This window comes from Lactuca saligna, chromosome 3, assembly GCF_052625555.1.
Source record: "Lactuca saligna cultivar CGN05327 chromosome 3, ASM5262555v1, whole genome shotgun sequence".
Lineage (NCBI taxonomy): Eukaryota > Viridiplantae > Streptophyta > Magnoliopsida > Asterales > Asteraceae > Lactuca > Lactuca saligna.
Window position 1 is genome coordinate 85,690,294 of NC_136419.1, and position 20,532 is coordinate 85,710,825.

A 20,532-nucleotide genomic window follows, 5' to 3' on the forward strand; every position below is an offset into this window, starting at 1 on the left:
GGCTATCTTGGAAGGTGGGCAAAAGTGGTCAATGAATTCTTCTTTCATCTTGGCCCATGTAGTGACTGATCCGGGGGGAAGTGATTTGAGCCAATCTTTTGCAGCACCTTTGAATGTCACAGGAAGCATGCGAAGTAGTTGAGTCTCGCGAGGAACATTTGGAACATTGAAGTAATCATCTACATCATTAACTTCATCCAAATGCTTGTGGGCATCTTCGTGATCTTTTCCATAAAAAGGAATTTCTTTGAGTTGGGCAAGTATGTGGCCCTTTAGCTCAAAAGTAGCAGTAACAGGAATTGCGGGCTGCACAAGTCCCGGTCCGGTGTCATCGCGGATCCTCTTTTTCCATTCTCCCATGGGGATTTCATCAATGTTAGCCATGGTATGAGCTAACTCGTCGCCGGAATCGGAGTCGTGTCCGTACGTGGGTTCTTCTTCTTCTTCGGTGTCGTACTCGGTATCTTCCTTGATCGGGTCTTTGCTTGCCAAAGATACGTTGGATGCTCCTGATTTGCTACTCTTCTTCTTCCCAAAAAATAGTCTTCAAGTTGGACAAAGGCGACTTCCTTGGTGTATTCGAGCTTTCCACGTCTTTTCCTTTGTTTCTTCTCAAAGCGGTTCGGCATCTTCAAACGGGGGTACCAGCGGGGTGTTTGATCCTCTGGTCATGAAAGTCCTGAAATAACAAGATAACAACGTAAAAAAGAACAAAAAGAATGTATTAAAAAACGACAATTAAAGGCTGAAATAAAACTGTACTCGCCGAGTAGGTGCGAATGCACTCGGCGAGTAGCAGTGTAAATTTGAAGGAAATCTAAACTTAATATAAAAACGAATTTAGATCCTAAATCCTAACTACTAATTACTAATATGCAATAAATTAACTTTGTGCCAGTAAACTCACACAAAGGGTCGAAAAAAATTAGAAATTAGATAAATTATTTAGAACCGTTCCCCGGCAACAGCGCCAAAAACTTGATGTGTGGAAAACAAACTAGTTTTAATCCTACTTTTTATTAATGAGTTAAGCACACAAAGGCAGTGAACCTATCTTTTAGTGGTATAGTTGGATAAGTAGGGTATCGAACTCAGGGAACGGAAATTGATCTAATAACTAATTTTAACTAAGCAAATAATAAAAGTAAAAGGGTTTTTCTCTAGTTTTACAAGACTAGAAACTTAAGCAAAGCAAATAAAACACTTAACTAACTAACAATTAAAACAAATGACAAATTCACCAAATTTATTAAAGGGTTTCTATTTAGGTTCAACTAATTCACTCCTATGGTTATTTTCAAGATAAATTAATTATTATTGGTTACCAACTATAGTGGTTAGGTTCATGTTCATTACTCCTAACCCTTAGACAGTTAATTAATTCAAGCATTGGCCAATTGTTTAAATTAACTAATTACCTAGTTCAATTATTTGGATTAAATAAGATTTGTAATTGGTTAATCAAGTTGATATTTCAATTAACCTCTTGTTTGTTGGTTCCTCAAACAAGCTCACACATTAACTTACTTATTTTCTTATTAATCTTAATTTCATATTCATTACTCTTAAGCATATGATCAAGTGCTCACAATACATATGAGGTTAATAATCAAGAGATGTTCATGCAGCTTAATTACCTTCCAATTAACAGAAAATAGTTGTCATTAATGCATAAGGTTCTTTAACAAACTTAATTTAATAAAATCACCAAATCATAATCAATCAAAAAGTATATTATAACCATAGGAGCAAATTAGTCTTCCCAAATAGAAACTAAACGAATTTAGCTAATAGTCATGATAAAAACAAACTCAATAACAGTTTTAATTAAGCTAAACATCTTAAATCCTAAAGCTAAGTGGAAGGTTTAACCTAATAGCCTTGATTCTTACAAGGATTGAAGATTAGGGTTCCTTAGCTCCTCCAGGGATTCTTTGTCGCAGGTCCAGCTCTTAAAATTGCCAAAAGTCTTTTCCAATCGGATAATGAATTGGTATTTATAATTATCCAAAAACAGGGTGTACTCGGCGAGTAGCAGACCCAACTCGCCGAGTAGGTGTGAGTTATCCGTCTCAAATCAGGAGTCTTGACTTATCTTCTGGAATCTTTTCATGTACTCGCCGAGTATGCTCGAGAACTCGCCAAGTAGGTCTTCTTTTGTCCTTCATTCTTCACTCTTTGATCTTTAATTGCTTCCCTTTGTTCCTTTTCACCCCCAAGCATGTCTTATGGACTGAAAACAAAATTTAAGCTTTATTAAGTACCTTTTGTCCCTAAAACATCTAACACAAGGGACCTAGTCTAAGGACTTTCATCAGGGTGACAACACATGCTCCAGGGGTTCCTCAATAATTCATGTCAAATAAGGCAACCATGTGGGGAATGGAGTATTACTGGTGAGCATACAGTTCAAATAAACACCTATAGGTTGCAAGCCTGCTATCGTTCCAATGGACTGTCTAGAATAGTCCGTTGTCGTCATCTATACTCCGTTAGATGACTGGATCATCAATAACATCTATAACAAGGCCTCTCATTATTTTATTTTGTCACATAGCATATAAATGTTATGAGCATTACGAGTTCGTGGTGATGCCTTTTGTACTCACCAACGCACCTGCAGCGCTCATGGATCTCATGAACCGGGTGTATAGGCCTATGTTGGATCTATCGGTGATCGTGTTCATCAATGATATCTTGGTGTATTCGAGATCCAGAGAGCAACATGAGGAGCATCTTAGAGAGATCATTGGAGTATTGAGATCGGAGAGACTTTATGCCAAATTCTCCACGTGTGATTTCTGGTTACGAGAGGTCCAGTTCTTGGGACACCTAATTAATCAGAATGGGATTTTGGTCGATCTTACCAAAATTGAGGCAGTTATGAGATGGGAGGTGCAGAGATCCCCCATCATCAGGAGTTTTCTGGGATTGGCAAGCTACTATCAGAGTTTTATCAAAGATTTCTCTAAGATTGTCGTCCCCCTCACCAGGTTAACCTAGAAGGGCATTACTTTACTTGGGGTCCCGAGCAGCAAACCTCATTTGAGACTCTTCGCCAAAGATTGTGTGAAGCCCCAGTGTTATCCCTTCCCGAGGGAGTGGAGGACTTTGTGGTTTTCTGTGATGCATCTATATCTGGATTGGGCGTGGTGCTAATGTAGAGAGGGCACGTCATAGCATACGTATCGAGGTAATTAAAGCTTCATGAGAAGAGATATCCCACCCATGATCTAGAGTTGGGGGTGGTGGTGTTCGCCCTCAAGATCTAGCGCCATTATTTTTATGGGGTTCGATGTACCATATACACGGACCACAAGAGCCTAAAGTATCTTATGGACCATCCCAACCTAAATATGCGGCAGTGGAGATGGTTGGATGTGGTGAAAGACTATGACTGTGAAATCATGTATCATCCGGGCAAGGCTAACATGGTAGCCGATGCCCTGAGCCACAGAGCAGAGAGTGCCCCGATCCGAGATGTGTTTATGAGGATAACGGTGATGAATCCAGTCTTAGATATCATTCGAGAGGCCCAGGAAGACGCCGTGAGACCAGAGAACCGCAGATGGAGTGGGTGATTGGGCAGGTGTCCGAGTTTGTGACGGATAGCCGAGGGCTTATAACTTTCTGAGGGCGGATTTGGGTGCCCTATACGGACGGAGCTCGACGTATATTGATGGAGGAGGCGCATATATTGATATTCTCGATCCATCACGGGGCCACTAAGATGTATTTGTACCTGAAGAGAGATTATTGGTGGCCCTGTATGAAAAGGGATGTTGCTTAGGTAGTTGAGAGGTGCTTGACCTACTGTCGGGTCAAGGCAGAGCACCAGCATCCACATGGTTCATTGCAGCCTCTGAAGATTCCCTAGTGGAAGTGGGAACAAGTCTCGATGGACTTTATCACCAAGTTACCGAGAACTGCGCTTGGAGTCGATGCGATTTGGGTGATCATGGACCGACTGATGAAGAGTTCTCACTTCCTTGTTATTAGTGAGAGCTCTTTTGCAGAGAGATGGGCTAAGATTTATGTGAGAGAGGTAGTAGCACGGCATAGAGTGCCGATCTCGATAGTGTCAGATCGAGACATGCATTTCACTTCCAGGTTTTGGAAGAAATTTCATGAGGAGTTGGGCACACGCTTGCATTTCGGCACTGTGTATCACCCGTAGATGGACGGGCAGAGCGAGTGGACGATTCAGACTCTTGAGGACATGATGTGTTCATGTGTCATGGACTTCGGAGGAAGTTAGGCCACCTACATACCACTAGCTAAGTTTTCTTACAACAACAACCATCATTCGAGTATTGGTATGCCTCGCTTTGAGCTTCTGTATGGAGGAGGTGTCAGACTACAATTTGCTGGGGAGAAGTGGGACAGAGAGTAACGGGTGGCACAGAGATAGTGCTGAAATCACCCGAGCAGACTCAGCAGGTCAGGCAGAGGTTACTGACGACACAAAGTCGCCAGAAGAGTCATGCGGACAGGCTACGATCCGAGCTAGAATTTCAGGTCGGAGATTTTATGCTCCTGAAGGTATCTCCATGGAAATGGGTGATCTGATTCAGTAAGCGGGGTAAGCCGGGACCCCGATACATCGATCCTTTCAGAGTGACCGCCAAAGTAGGTAGAGTAGCATACCAATTAGAGCTACCTGCGGAGTTGAGTCAGATCCATAACACCTTCCACATGTCCCATTTGAGGAGGTGTGTAGTCGATGAGATGACAGTAGTACCACTGGAGGACCTTCAGGTAGATTTGAGCCTGAATTATATTGAGAGGCCGATCGTGATTTTGGATCGAAAAGTGAAGGTTCTGAGGAATAAGGAAATGCCCCTGGTTCAGGTCCAGTGGCAACATCGGAGACGATTTGATTTGACTTGGGAGTCGGAGTCAGAGATGTCGGAGCAGCATCCAGAATTATTTGCGGAGCATGACTTCGAGGGCGAAGTCTGATTCTAGTGGGGGAGAGTTGTAACATCTGGTTTTCCAGGTATATTATTTATTTATTTATTTGTGAGGATCATTGGGCAACTCAACGAGGTGGTGCTACAACTCGTCGAGTATGTAGGATTAATAACCTACTCAACAAGTTCGAGAGTTGACTCACAGAGTAGGCGCTGTGAGATGAAACCATAAATCCCTGGGTTTGGGGCCTATATAAGAACATTTATAGCCTCCATTGCGGCTCCCCATCTGCTTACCTTCACTGAGAGAAACCCTAATCACCCCCTTGTGCTTTAGAGAGAGTGTTGAGCTAATTTTGAGAACTTTTGGTGCATTTTTGGAAGAGAATAGGAGGATCTTAAGCAAGGAATAAGAAGAGGTTGATAGATATGTTGCTAAACATTCAGGAACTTCTGTTTAAGGTATAAAGTTTGTACCTTTTTCATTTGTATGGGTAGATCTCATGATTTTAAAGTTCAGGGTTTCTTTTCCATCTTATTTTGGGGACGTTGAAGGTTTTGAACACCTTTTTAGATATGGGCATCATATCTGGACCTTGTGAGGTCCCTAGAGTTGAAAGTTCCCTGCTTTATTCAGCCATGTTAGCTCCTTGAATGAGAAACTTCTTCTCAAACATGTTTTTGGCATTTCTAGCCCAAAGTGTCATGCATGAAACTTAAGCTCGTGGCTTTACGTGATATTCAAGCCATGAGAGCTTAGATCTAGAGTGTGAGAGGGTTTTCTGCCTTGAAATCGTCTGAATGCCAATTGAGTCTGAATGGACTCGCCGAGTTGATGAGCCAACTCGACGAGTCGGTTACGGTTTGTCCCGATGAGCTGAACCATGCAATAGCTCGGCTCGTTAGGGGTTAACTACTCGGTGAGTCAGGTTAACTTGGACTATTGACTTGACTTTGACTTTTGTTGACTTTAGGGTTTGGGAAAAGTGAATAATGGATACCAGGGAGGGGTAAAATGGTCTTTTACCCACTCCTAGTGATGGAGTGGAAGAGAGAACAACTTGTGGAGTATTTGAGTAAGAGTAGAGTATTAATTAGAGATAATTATCCTATGTTTTAGGCGGAGCCTAGATCGAGGCTTCTGAGTTCGAGACTTTTACTTGTTAGCTTACGAGGTGAGTCTTCTCACTATACTTTACCTAGAGTGGTATTTATGTGTGACCAGAGGGTCTTATGTGCTTATTTGAGTTATGCATTTGTTTGTGTGATATATATGATATATTATGTGTTACTGAGACCAGACCTGAGGGTCCAACGAGCTGTGAGAGCGGAGGGTCCTCACTGAGACCAGACCAAAGGGTCCAACGAGCCATAGGACTGGAGGGTCCCATTGAGACACACAGACCGAAGGGTCTTACAGAGTTACAACCTCGAGTGGCTAATGTGTTGTATGTGGTATTTTTGGGAAACTCACTAAGCTTCATGCTTACCGTGTTATGTGTTATGTGTTTCAGGTACCTCTCAGGATCATGGGAAGGCGTCGGCATGATTATACACACACATCAGAGTTTGAGTTATGATTGAGAGGATCCTTGAGTTTTATATATACATAGTTTCTGACTATGGGTCTTGATGTTTTGACATTGTGACGTTTTGGGATTTTGTTACTGTGATAATTGTGTTTTATTTTGAAATTGAAAATTTTGGTTTGAAAAATTTACGTCGTTACATCACATGATTTGAAAATGTACCTGAAAAACATTAAGCTTAGTGAGTTCTCCAATATACTACATACCAAAATACACATATAATTCATACAAACAGAGACTCTCGGCTCTGGTGTCGATCCACATACAAACAAGTCGCTCGTCTTTCGTGTTGATCCAACTGACCACAACTAACGGTTCTCATGCACATCTACTCACGACTAACAACTCTAGTGCATGTCTAGTCATCCCAATAGTTAATGACTCTTGTTCACATCTAACCCTGAATGTGTGAGTAATCTAGGCTCTCGGATCTCGTGCCGACCCACCGTCAACTCCCCAAACATAACATATCAACATATCATACTATCTAACAATCAAACAATCAACAAGAAAAAGACTAAGCTAGCCTACTTGACTAATCAACATACCATAATACATCTACATCCTAGCAAACAATGGACATATACTATAACTCATAGTATAATGACAAAATGCACTTCAAGCAACAAAGACATAATAAAACCACTGAAGTCGCTAAGATGAATTCATTCTAAGTAGCTAAGGTGAATTCATTCTATGAACAACTACATCCCATACCAGTAACTCTATTTAGATCATTTCTTGATAAATACGCATATTGTACTTCATTTATACTTTTAATTTCAAAAACCTTCTTGAACTATTATATTGTACACACACAACTATATATATATATATATATATATATATATATATATATATATATATATATATATATATATATATATATGGGTATTCATGATTCAAACATATTCTTAGGTTTACACACACATAACCCTAAACTGGAGATTATTTCGTGTTTTAAACACCCACACCTAACCAAACTTGAAAGACATGAGGAAGGCTATGCTTTGACAGTAAAAAGTAAGTTAAAAATCATATTTAACGGAACAAGAGTATTCACAAAGTATAGCTTTTCAGTTTTCAGGACAATAAAAAGATGTTGTTTCTTTGTTCAAGGCATCAATGCAAGACCAAACGATTTAAGGGTGTTGAATACAAGTCTTAGCAATACCTAACATGGTCCCCGGCAAATTTATACGCTCAAAAAAAAATCTCAGTTTTTACAAAAATCCTGTAAATTGCATTTTTCCAACGGTTAAAGGGTCGTCGGAGGTAGCTCTGGCCTCTACAATGACGGGGAAGTCCAAAGGTGCTACTAGGGACGAAGTGAAGCTTAAACATACCTTAGGGTGATTTGGTTTGAGCTCTACAATCGACTCTTCCTCACGAAATCCTAATCCGACAACCACACTTTCACTCACGTTTTCTTCTTATCGGAGTTGTAAGATAGAGTGGAGATGGCTGTTATCAGGGCTATAGGAGAGAGTGGGGACGACTTTTAGCTATCAGACAAGATGTCTTTCCAAATAACATATTGACATTATTTCAAAATACTTTTAATCAACTCAGTGAAAACTAAACAATTGAAATTGACCTTAAAACGGAAATTGTGAATGATAGTAAAATTAAAATTGAACTTAACTTAACTCGACCATGAAGTATTTTCACATTTACTTTTGACCTAAGAAGGATCTTGATGAACTCACTTGACATAAAAAAAAGATCACAATGAACGACCTTGAACTAATAATATGTGATAGGTCGTTGAGAAAATGTTAAATGGCTTGTAAAAAAGCTAACTGGATTTATTAGAAAAGGGACCTCTATGAAGTTTCAACTAAAAAAAAGGCAAATCTAGTACTTCAGTCTTCAGCTTTAAGATTTGCATGCAATGACTTAAGTCTTAAAATTTAAAAAACAATTATGTTTGAAATTAGCGAGTTAGTACTGTTATACAAAGATAAGTTAATTTATTATAATTAAACGTTTTATAAATTATAAAAGTAATTTATAAATTAATTTATTGATAAACTAACTTATAAACTAAAATCTAGTTTTTCATTCGTTCGTAAAATAGAAACCTTTTTCGTAATAGTTCATAGTAAAATAGTTTATTATATAGTCCGCAGCAAATACTATTAAAAAAATATACTCTAATTTTTTTCTTTTATTGTGAAAATGATTTTCAAAATGCGAAATTATTATTCATAATACAAAATTGTTCATATTTACGAAAATCATATTCTCTATTCTAAAATGAAAACAACTTTTTTCGTAGCTCGAACATGAATGTTAGGTTGAAACAAATTTTTCAAAAAAAATTCTTATCAAAATGAGGAAAACTTTTCAAAAAAAAAAAATCATTAAATATAAGACCAATTTTAGCAAATGGTGCATTTATAGTAGAATTGCACAATGCTGATTATTTTATATAAGAATTTCCTTTAGCTATTTTACGATAAATCTTAAGATAAGGTGACTAGATTTACTTTTTCTTCTCCGATATATCAACTTTCTATATATGCTAAATATAAAAAGTTAAATCGATCATTAAGATTTGTGCTTTTGAAAACTTAAAATAAACAAACGACAGACACATAAAAGAAGCATTAAATACCATAAATATTACCATAATTAAATATAAAATTTATTTATTATGAAAATTATTAATATATTTCACATTGACAATATTTTCTTAAAATAAATAAATATCACATTTAAATATGATAATATTTATGATATTAAATGTTTTTTTATATGTGTGCGCACATATTAAAAAATTCCAATAAACAATAATTTAAAAATATACACATATATATTACTTACTATATTTGATTATATAAATTCATATTTGCAATTTTAAATAAAATAATGAAGCTTACGATTTCTCACATTTTTAACTGAGATAATAAATAACGATAAAAAAAATTTAATTTAATTTTGGATTTTATATTTCACAACGATATATACAGAGGAAATTGAAGTAATTTCAGTATGAATTTAATTCATCGGAATAACAATATGCGGTGGTTTCAGCGGTGGTTTCGTAACCACTTCCACCGTGATTTTCTCTTCTCGCGGTGGTTTACACGGACACGGCAATGCTATAAACTTCGCGATCCGATCTCCCGGCATTATCACCGGTAAACTCTGTTTCTCTACTTTATCCTTTTCCTGTTCACCAAAACACAAACACATTACAAAAATGCTACAGCAATGGCGGATAACTCAAATTAGTTAAACGAATCGAATCAATTAAATTACCGCGAATGTAGGATTTGGTTTGGAAGGAGAGTCATCGGAATCAGCTTCGGCTTCGGCCATCGATCCTCGGAGATGGCGGAGCTTGTCCCAATGGTAACAACATGAGAAGAAACCGCTGAGGCTGAATATGATGATTAACAGTAAGGCGGTGCCGAGAGGAAACCCTAACGTCGGACGATATGAATCGGAATGGTGTTGCGGTGGTTCGTAGTAGGGAGGAGTAGGACTCTCCACCAGTCTGAGTACAACTTCCATAGCTTCTGGTACAACTTACAAGGTAACAATAAGTACAACAATGGTGAATTGATGATGATGATCGTGTAATATGTTTGATCGGAGGCTTACGGTGGTCGGAAAAGAGAGAAGATCGGAGAAACGATGTAGATAGTGGGAATTGGAAGGGGAAATTTATAAGGGATTTGAGGGTGTTAGTGGGTGCATGCGTGTAAAGGGGGGCTGCAATTTGTCATGTCCGGTGGAATGTACGGACGGCGGAGGGAGGATTGGTAGTGGAGGTAGGTTTAACATTCTCACTGCTTTAGAGATTTTATTTTTATTTTTTTAATTTTATTCTCTGCTTAAAATCTGTTTTTTTTTTATTAAAAATAAATATAGTAAATCCATGTTTCGTATTATTTGTGATTTGATTTGTAAAAAAATAATTAAATAAGTGAAACATGGTTTAATTTAATGTTTTTTTATAATAGTTATGGTTTTTTTGTTGTAAATAAGTTATATATAAAATTATAAATAAAATTGCTAAATATATTTAGTTTAATGTGAATAGAATGTTGTGTACACATAGCCTCAATAATTCATATGGAAATGACAATTTAATCATTATATACATATTTTGTTATAGATATTTATTAATTTTAGGATAAAAGAAGTTGGAAAGACAATAAAATACACAAAAATGAAAAATGTGTATTTCTTTTATTTTAAAATACAAATTTTCACTTGGTAGATGATTTAATAAAAAATAATTGATGGATCAAAGTTAAAATGATCACTTTTACTTGTTAAAAATATAATTTAACCAATATTAGTGATGAGAGGGAACAAATTATCAGATGCCTCGTCATTCTTTTATTAGAAATATTTAAACTGATTTGGATGCATATAAAAATTTAACAGAATATTTAAATATAATTAGAAAAGAATAAAAAATACGTACAATTATTTTTTTAAAAAAAATGTTTTGTACACAATTTATTTGTTTTTAACTTGGATTATCTAAAATTATAGCGGTGGCTTTTGTTTTGTTTCTTCTATTAAGAAAACATGGGACAGCGACTGTTACAAAAAGAAATATAAAGGTGTTTATATGAAGAGTGAATTACACGAATAATCAATATGGTTTAGGATAATTTATAAATTTGATCCCTAACTTATTTTTAATTCGGAAGGTCCTTATTTTTTGTTTTTGTTATGTGTTTGATCTCTGTCTTACCTAAAAACACTATTTGTCCTTAATTTTTTAATTTATTTAAATAAACACACCTCCAAGTTCATCCCTTCACTTTATCTTACCTACTTTATTATTTTTCTCTGTTTAAATAATAGTATTTTTAGGTAAAATAGAAACCAAACGTATAGCAAAAACAACCAGTAGTGACCAAATACGTAACAAAAACAAAAGTAAAGACCTTCTGGATTAAAAAAATAAATTAAGGACCAAACATGTAAATTACCTCAAACCATAAGGATCATTCGTATAATTTCCTCTTATATGAATCATGTGTTTCTTTCTAGACGAAATTGCAAAAATGATCCTTGTAGTATGCATTTTTTCGGGGTTTTGGTCTAAACCACGAGTTTTTTTTGGGTTAGTGGTCCTTTTGATTATGTTTGCTTGTAGTTTTGGTCCCTCGGAAAATAGAAAAGACTAAAATGCCATTTTTAATATATTTTATACATTTTTTCTATTTTATTAAAAAGAAAAAGAAAGAAATATCTAATTTGGGCCCACCGTCCACCTTCTCTCTCTCTCTCTCTCTCTCTCTCTCTCTCTCTCTCTCTCTTTCGTCGAAAGTCAATGACTAAAAAAAGAAACTGCAAATTTTCTTTTTCCTTCCTGATCAAACTTCCTAAACCCATTCACCACCTTCACCTCCATGTTTAGACCCACCAAAATTTCTTTTCCCACCTACATTCTCATCATTAACACCACCACTACATCATCACCCCTACACCACCATTACCCCGCCATAGACCCACCACCGGTGACCTTTGACCACCGTGAACCACCCTCAATCACCCATCCTTCACATTCTTTTTTTTCTTCTTCTGTTCATTTCTTTCTTACACTGTTAAGCACAACAACCACCAAGAAGGGGTGGTGATGTTGTTGTAGTTGTGCCATCGAGAACCACCAGGAGCTGCCTCCAGCCTCCACAATTTGTTTTTCCCTTGGGCTACCAATGCAAACCACCACCACCCACTATAATCGTTGTTGTCGAAAACACCTTCCCCGACCTTATTCTCATCCCCAACTCATAGTTTCTGTAAATCAGGAGCAAGAACGAAACGATAGGAGGTTATCGAAGCTCCATTACCTGCCTGCAATGCTAGCCCACTCTACCGTCACCACCCGGTCCCACCTTGGTCGCTGCCACTGTGAGGACTCCAACCATCGCCAACCACTGATACGATCGACAAAACAAAATCATAAAAGAATGGCGGTGCAAGGGAATTTACGGTGAAATGAGAGGCAGTAGGAGGTGGTTGGGCTCAACAACAACAAGGTGACAATGGCTGGTGTTGTGATGAAGGAAGGAGGCGACAACCTCATGCTGCCGGTTTCTGTTGCTTTCTGATGAAGACGAAGATAAAAGGGGATAGAGGGGCCTCACAAGTAGCAGCATAACAACAATGGAGGGTGGTGGAGGGGCTGTTTTTGGTGGTGGCAGTGGATGGTGACGAGGTGGGAAAGGGGTTCCGAGGGTAGCTTTTCCTTCAGTTCTTTTTCTTGTTTTCGAGATGGAATCGAAGAGGGAGGGCTGGGCTGGTGGTGATGTGTTGTGCGTGTTACTGAGAGAGAGAGAGAGAGAGAGAGAGAGAGAGAGAAGAGGGCCCACTTTTATATTTATTAATAATAACAATTTAAAAAAGTAAAAGAAAAATAAAAACTAAATTTATTAAGGGTATAATAGTAAGTTTAGTTTGGATAAGGATCAAAACTGTAAGCAAACTAGCTCAAAAGGACCACCAACCCAAAAAACTCATGATTTGGACCAAAACCGTAAAAAAAATACATACTACAAGGATCATTTTTGCAATTTTATCTTCTTTCTATTTGTTTTTGTTCTAAATTTTAAAGAAATTTAACTATAACCAAATAATTCGTTTTTTTAAGAAATGTCAGAAATTACCGTACAATTCACTAAATTTCATATTCTCTTTCATATAGTGATTTTTGCACATTATATATATATATATATATATATATATATATATATATATATATATATATATATATATATATATATATATATATATATTAATTACCAAAGTTGGTATGTGAGGACTTTTGCTATTCATTTCAGCTTTTCATTCGTAGCCGTTCGATTTCCTTTTGCTTTTCATTCGTAGCCGTTCGATTTCCTTTTGGTATGTGAGGACTTTTGCTATTCATTTCAGAATAATGTTTTAGTTATAATATAAGTTAGGAGGTGTGGGAGTGCACACTTGTATTTACTAAATATTATTAGTATTGACCCCTAATCTACTGTATCAAGTCGGGGGTCCCGCTTATCTGTTGTTTGGATATTACAAAGTCTGATTTGTCATTCTTGAAAGACATTATTAGGTCTGATTTGTAATTCTTAAAAAATGGAAACTGCTGTGACTTATCCGTTGATTGGATAAACCTGTGAAAACGGCTATTGAAACACATAAGAAAACAATGAACGTATTTTAATTCATCTTCTTCAATTGTTCTGATTTTGTGCCTTAAATTGGAATTGCTGCATCAGGAATTATCCAAAGTTTGGATTTCGTGATACCGAAGGCATATAAGGTCGAAATATCAAACAAGAAAAGTATTAATACGATTCTTGTGTGTAATCCAGATTTCCAATAACCCTATTTCGTTTTTCCCCAACAATAATAATAATAATAATAAAGTAATTATGGAGAACCTCGAACATTGGATATGTATGAGTACTCGGTAACATTTTGTAGACTTTTAATGTCTACTCATGTTGTTTCTCTATTGCATATCATACATAATATATTATTGCATTTAATGTTTGATCATGTACTAATGTTTCGTTGAACCAAGGTCAAATTTTGACTTAACAAGAAACTAATGCAATGTTGTGTTCTGCTTATAATAGTTGTTGTCCTCTTCCATACGTTAAGACAGACAAAGAACGATCACAAATCCTATGGAAGATCTTGTTAATGTTGCTTCTCTTTGATCAACATAGTTCGTAACTTCAAATATTCAATACATAGAATTGTCCTAGTTTTGACTAACATAAATTGTCATAGGTTCTATAGACAAATTAGTCTATTATTTATATATTCTAAAACAAACTCTAAGTCAAGTCTTAAAACTGGTTATCTCAAGATATAGTACTAGCAATATGTAATCAAGATTAAATAAATGAACTTAACTGATTTGGTGAAGAACGTCCCTTTCACAATCCAAAATGATGAACATCTCTGTATGTCCACAGTGACAAATTTTGCTACGGAATTCCAAAAGTAAAGTGTATATGTTAAAAAATTCGGCTTAAATAAAGGGACTATATTTAATTTTTTTTGCTGTTGAATTCCAAAGGGTAAATATATATGTCAGAAAATTCGGCTTAAGGAGACCATATTTTTAATTTCGACCGATGCAGGGACCATACGAATTAGTGGTCGATTAGGATGTTACTGGTTAGGGTTTACACCCAAGTCTTTTAAGGTTTTGATTAGGTCTCGTATGTGTCTCCATTTATATGAGGTTTAACCTTACTATTTATTAATGAAGCATTCTATTATATAACATAACATGGTATCAGAGCTCTAGATTAAAATCATATTGTTGACCACAACCCGCTATCGTCGCCCTCCACCTCCAACGACGTTCTCTCATAATCCTCAGAGGTGTCTTCACTATGCTTCATATTTCATTCGTTTGTTTTTTTCCTCCTCCTAAATAATAAAACACACACTAACACCAAACTAGAGTTCTTACCTCGACCTTTTCTACTGCCTCGTTTGCTTATGTCTACTTGTCAGATGGCTCCTGCCTCTAAGCTTTCTGTCTTCTCCTCAACTTGTCTCTTCTTCAACTCTATTTTCTGAGTCAGTAGGAATAGACTCTATCCGCCGCAACTCGAGCCCTCTTTCATTCTTGCTGCTTTTCTCTGGATTCCTCTACCACCGATTCGATAATCGTCGTTGACTAGACGTCGAAGCGGCTTCTAATTTGATCTTATACATGCGTACACTCCGCACCAAGCCGTACACATATTAAAGTACAAATTATGAAGCTCCTTATCCCACATGCTAATTCTAGTTACATAAAATGACATTGTGATATTAAAATCATCAACAGAAAAATGTTCTATATTATATAATAGAATGTTTCATTGATAAATAGTAAGGTTAAACCTTATATAAATAGGGATATATAAGAAACCTAATCTAAACTTTAAAGGGCTTAGACCTAAGCCATAATCACTAACATCCCCTACAATTGTTGTTAGCCTGTCATCGTTAGAGTTCTACCACCTTCGTTGTCGCTGTCTTTATTTATGTTATGTTTCATGTTTTTTTTTAGTTTAATCGTCCCTCCCGATCAAAATGTGGGGGATGTTAGTGATTATGGCTTAGGTCTAAGCCCTTTAAAGTTTAGATTATAGGTTTCTTATATATCCCTATTTATATAAGGTTTAATCTTACTATTTATCAATGAAACATTCTATTATATAATATAGAACATTTTTCTATTGATGATTTTAATGTCACAATATCATTTTATGTAACTAGAATTAACATGTGAGTTAAGGGACTTCATAATTTGTACTTTAATATGTGTACGGCTTGGTGCGGAGTGTACGCATGTATACGATCAAATTAGAAGCAGCTTCGACATCTAATCAAGGGTCCGGAGGCAGAGCCCTAGGGGCAACGGCCCTAACGGGGTCCAATGGGCAGAGGCCCTGACTTGAGGGTGATTATGGTAAAACTAATGAAACTCGTTAGTTTTGGTATGCTTAAATCGTCATTAAAATCTGAATTACCTTGATTTGCTTCCAAAACAACTAATTACGGCTCAACCCTAATGAAACTCTGATCTCGTTTATTATACAAACGTATCTTCCTTCTGAGAAGAGATACATGAAATTTAGCTCTCGCTTTCTTCAAACTTTCACAGAATCTTTCTAGCATATTAGCTTACGATTTCTGTGTCTAGAATCGTAAAAATCCACTTGGATTATCTTAGATTGAATTTCTTGTAACTCATACATAGGGTAGAAATATCAGTTCAGAAAGTGTTCTCACGATCCAAGTTGGTATCCAGATCTTCACCATAAACCCTAGTTCCCAACATTTTCCAAAAATAAAAATAAAAAATCATTATGTTAAATCTCTTGTTCTAAAATGATAATTTTACTAAGAAAAAAAAATGGTATGTGGCGTTCACCGAATCACCACCAATGGTAAATGGATCTCATTAAATTTTATTTAAGGCTAAACATTATTTTTATTTATTTATTTTGGAAACGGTAAATATATATTAAAAGAACAAGATACTAAAACGCAAGCAAAAACAACAAGGTATCATATACAAGATAAATATGAGAAAGACGAGATACACCAATCCACCCAGCACCTAGCATTCTTAAAAGCGGGGTATTTCAAAAGTTACTAAAATTTGTTACACAACCGACAAAAGATAAAGAGAGCATTTTGTGACTTCATCCAATAAAAAGAATACATAAAGAGATATAGTGGACACTTAGATTATTTTTTATATTTTGTAATATTTTACTTTTTATTTTTATATTAATGTATAAAAATTTAATATTATTAATTGTAAATTTCTGCTTCGTAATGGCCATCAAAGTTTTTGTCTGTTTTCTAATTCTCAACAACTACATCTTCTTTTTCTTCTTTTAATTTCAAGAGCTCATATGGTTACTTGATAATTGAAGACTTTTAAATGATTGAGAAAAAAAATTAGTGTCTAAAAGACTAAAACATACTTATATATTAATATTAATATTAAAAACATTATTTATTTGTTGTTTTTCTGCTAGTGTTTTCTAAAATTATTGCGTATTTTACACTTAAAAATGTAGTAAAAGGCGTGCTTTAAATGACATAAAAAATATGATAGCTGCTTCCACTGACTGGAACGGTTGTATATATACTGTATCTAATATTGTTCTTTTCCATCACATAAGATTATGTTTTATATTTATCCTCCACAATTTGTAGAGGGTTCGAGGAGATCTGAAACTCTTCTTATTTCTGGAATAATAAACTAGAACAACATCTTGTACAAGAGAATGCAATGATCTTGTCAAAAGGGGTAATCGGAAGGATGGAAGTTTGTTTCTGCTGGCACGAAGATCCTAATCATGATTTATGTTTAACATAACATAAAAATAGACATACCTTAGGGAGAAAATTCGTAATTTATTCTAAGTTTACAAAAATAGTTAAAAAAATGGAGGATAGGACAATGATAATGTGTCTGAACTATCTTCTAGAGGAGTTTTATGAGAAAGACATGTACATGTGAAAATTCTAAATCGCATGATTGATGAAGGTTGAGAATGTGGGCACGAGTTTTGAAAAGAATGATATATACTTGCTTATCCTCATTCCGAGTGTTTAGTCTTTCTGTTATCTTCTTACATTTGAGTTTCATATCAATTTTAGTTATTATTTCAATTTAGGAGGTGTTTGGATTAGCTCTTTAGCTTATTGCTTATAGCTTATTTGTGGTGGAAATAAGCAATAAGCATGGAGAGGAATGCTTATTAAAATTAACTTATTTAGTTTAATAAGTTGGATTTTATTCAAACACTCAAATTAACTTATTGTGGGAATAAACAATAAGCACCTCTCTTTTTCTTATCCAAACACCCCCTTAATACGTAAGTATTACTTCAAATCAAAAGCGAGCTTTTCCACTTTACATGGCCCTAAGTTCTGGTCTGCCCGAAACTACAATAATCAGTAGTATATATAGGAAAATATAAATTTACAACAATTTAGTTTAAAACTTGACTATTAACCAACCAACATACATTTGCTTTTACACTAATACGATAACCAGGTTCACTATAGCAAGCAAAACACAAAGAATTACAAGTATGTTTTTTTAATTAGAAAAAATAATAATAATACAATGTTGGAATTAAATAATATGAAAATAGTATGTTATAATACATAAATAAGGGCATAACTTTTTCTTGCATTATGTATTCCATGTTCATTTAAATACTTCGTAATGTCATCAAATATGTCAAGAAAATTTACACATTAGATATCGTCAAGATACAAATAATGGAAATACGTGAATGGGTCACAAAAAATGAACATGTTATAATTATCAATGTTTACTAATAATAGCATCAACTTTAATTCAATTTTTGATGATTATGCTTTTGAGAAGGTCCACTGTGGTCAATCAGTGACGATTGAATTTTTTAAAAGTTTAACCACTAAAGACTTTTAGGAGAATACTTCAATTTTAGTATTAACAAAATTACAAATAAAAATACAAGCACCAATTGTACATACACACATCAGATGAATAACACACAGAAACACACACATACTCTCATGTTCTTCAACTAATGTAAAAACAAAACCAACTTCTTTTTTTTTTTTTTTTTCAAACGACAAATATGAATCCTACCCAAAACCAATTGTGTGCTTGTGGTTCCTTTGTTAACTAAATAAAAAAGGACAAGAGTTTGTCCTTTTCATTCATCAATATATGTATATTGGGAAAATTGAAATTAATCCAACCAATTTAGATCTGCTTTTTATCACCTAAATAAAATGGTTGTTGTACCTTATTATCATGTTAGATACAACCTTACCATATTAGTCGCTACAAAAATGAATCCAACCAGAGTGAGAGACATAAATAGGATTCTAGAAACGAAGGAGCGGGAATGAAAAGATAAAGGTGGTCAAACTCAAACATAACATCTTTCCAAAACCTAATCGATCTTTTTCCCTTTTGCTTGGATCTTACATGCAAGTCCACCTAAAAGTCAAAGTACGAACACAAACGAAGCGGCAAATGGAAAATATTATTTTCATAGATTTGTGTTAGGGATTTACTAAGGAGTTGGAGTTGGTTTTCGCCCTTGAGTGTCTTTCATATTCCTCTCTCACTTTTTTTAGGAGAAAGTTTAATCTCAATGTTGAAAAGAAACACACATTATTGGAAGCAACACACTTACTCACACACTTACTCTATTATTTTTTGTAGAACTCTTTCATGTTTTTTCTCATCAGACTGATCTAAGTGGAAAATTAGATTCGACAAAAAGTAAATTTGAAACTAACTATTTTGATTAGTAACTAACTATTGGAGTATATTTTAACAAACATTTATAGATATCAATAGCCTACTCTATGATTGTATTAATCCATGGATTCTTTTCAATGCGAAGGATATCTCAACAATCTTCAAAGAAATTATATTTAAATTTGTCATTTATCAACATACATCGCTATAAATTTAACTAAAACGCCCTGCAAAGAGGGATATAATTCATATATCATTTACCCAATCTATTAAAATGCCATTCTTTTTAGTTTTTTAAAGTATAATGCTATTATGGGCTTAGTTTGCTACTAGTTCTGACTTTTTTTTAAAGTACTTTGTCATTCTTCATAATTTTTTTAAACTGTATCTGCATGCAATTTCTTGAATCATTTTATTAAAAAAGTTAGATTTTTGAAAGTATAATGCTTATTCCGATTCACATAATTGTAGAAAATGATTGATTTGTTTATTTGAAGCTAAAAAAATAATCAGGTTAAATTGTAGAAGACCTGATACTTTTGCAGTTTAACCAACTTATCATTTATTTTTAACCAACCAATTCTAACATTAAAAAAAAAAATAGTAAAATGTCACTTTTCCAAATGATCAGTTTTCCCATCTGTTCCTATAATTCTACAACAGTTTTGTAAAACCTAAACTTTGCTCATATTTCTTGAAGATTACCATATAAAATCTTAAACTTATTTTTTGAATAACTAATATATTAAACAAAAGAAAATGGTTTTGAAAATATGCTTAAAGTGCATCAATTTGTATTACATAATTAAAGTTGATCCATTCCAAGTAACATACACCGGTTATAGTAAGTTAAAATATAATTCCAAACATTTTTAATAAACATTTTTCTACTTTTCGAGAATGAAATATATGTGTGTTTCTCGAAAATGTCAACTTACTCTTTAAAGATACAATCAAAAATCAAAACAATATTTAGAGTGGACATATTTAATGTGTTGTTACATGCTATTTTTTATACACAAAAAATGTCAAATTTTCCATGTGATTGACTTCTTGAATTACATGTTAGTTTTGTAATTGTGAAAAGTTTTTTTTCTAGCGAAATTCCAAGCAACAACAAAGCACAGGCGGCGGTTGGTAGCGGACGTTTGGTGAAGGCAATAGAGCGCAGGCATTTGTTGGCGACAAAAATCGAATCCCTTATTTCTTGGATGAGAAATCATCGGGAAACTCAAACCAAGAGAGTGGGAAACAAAGAAAGAAA

The 20,532-nt window shown here is 34.8% G+C and overlaps 1 protein-coding gene across 1 annotated transcript; it reads right to left on the reverse strand.

Moving 5' to 3' along the window:
• Positions 1–9,433: 9,433 nt before the first annotated feature.
• LOC145033826 (hydroxyproline-rich glycoprotein family protein) lies at positions 9,434–10,167 on the reverse strand. Its single transcript, XM_078982343.1, has 2 exons — positions 9,770–10,167; positions 9,434–9,679 (listed from the first exon to the last, which is right to left on the reverse strand). The coding sequence occupies exons 1-2, from the start codon at positions 10,022–10,024 to the stop codon at positions 9,506–9,508; spliced, it is 429 nt and encodes a 142-aa protein (XP_078838469.1). The 5' UTR covers positions 10,025–10,167; the 3' UTR covers positions 9,434–9,505.
• Positions 10,168–20,532: the final 10,365 nt, after the last annotated feature.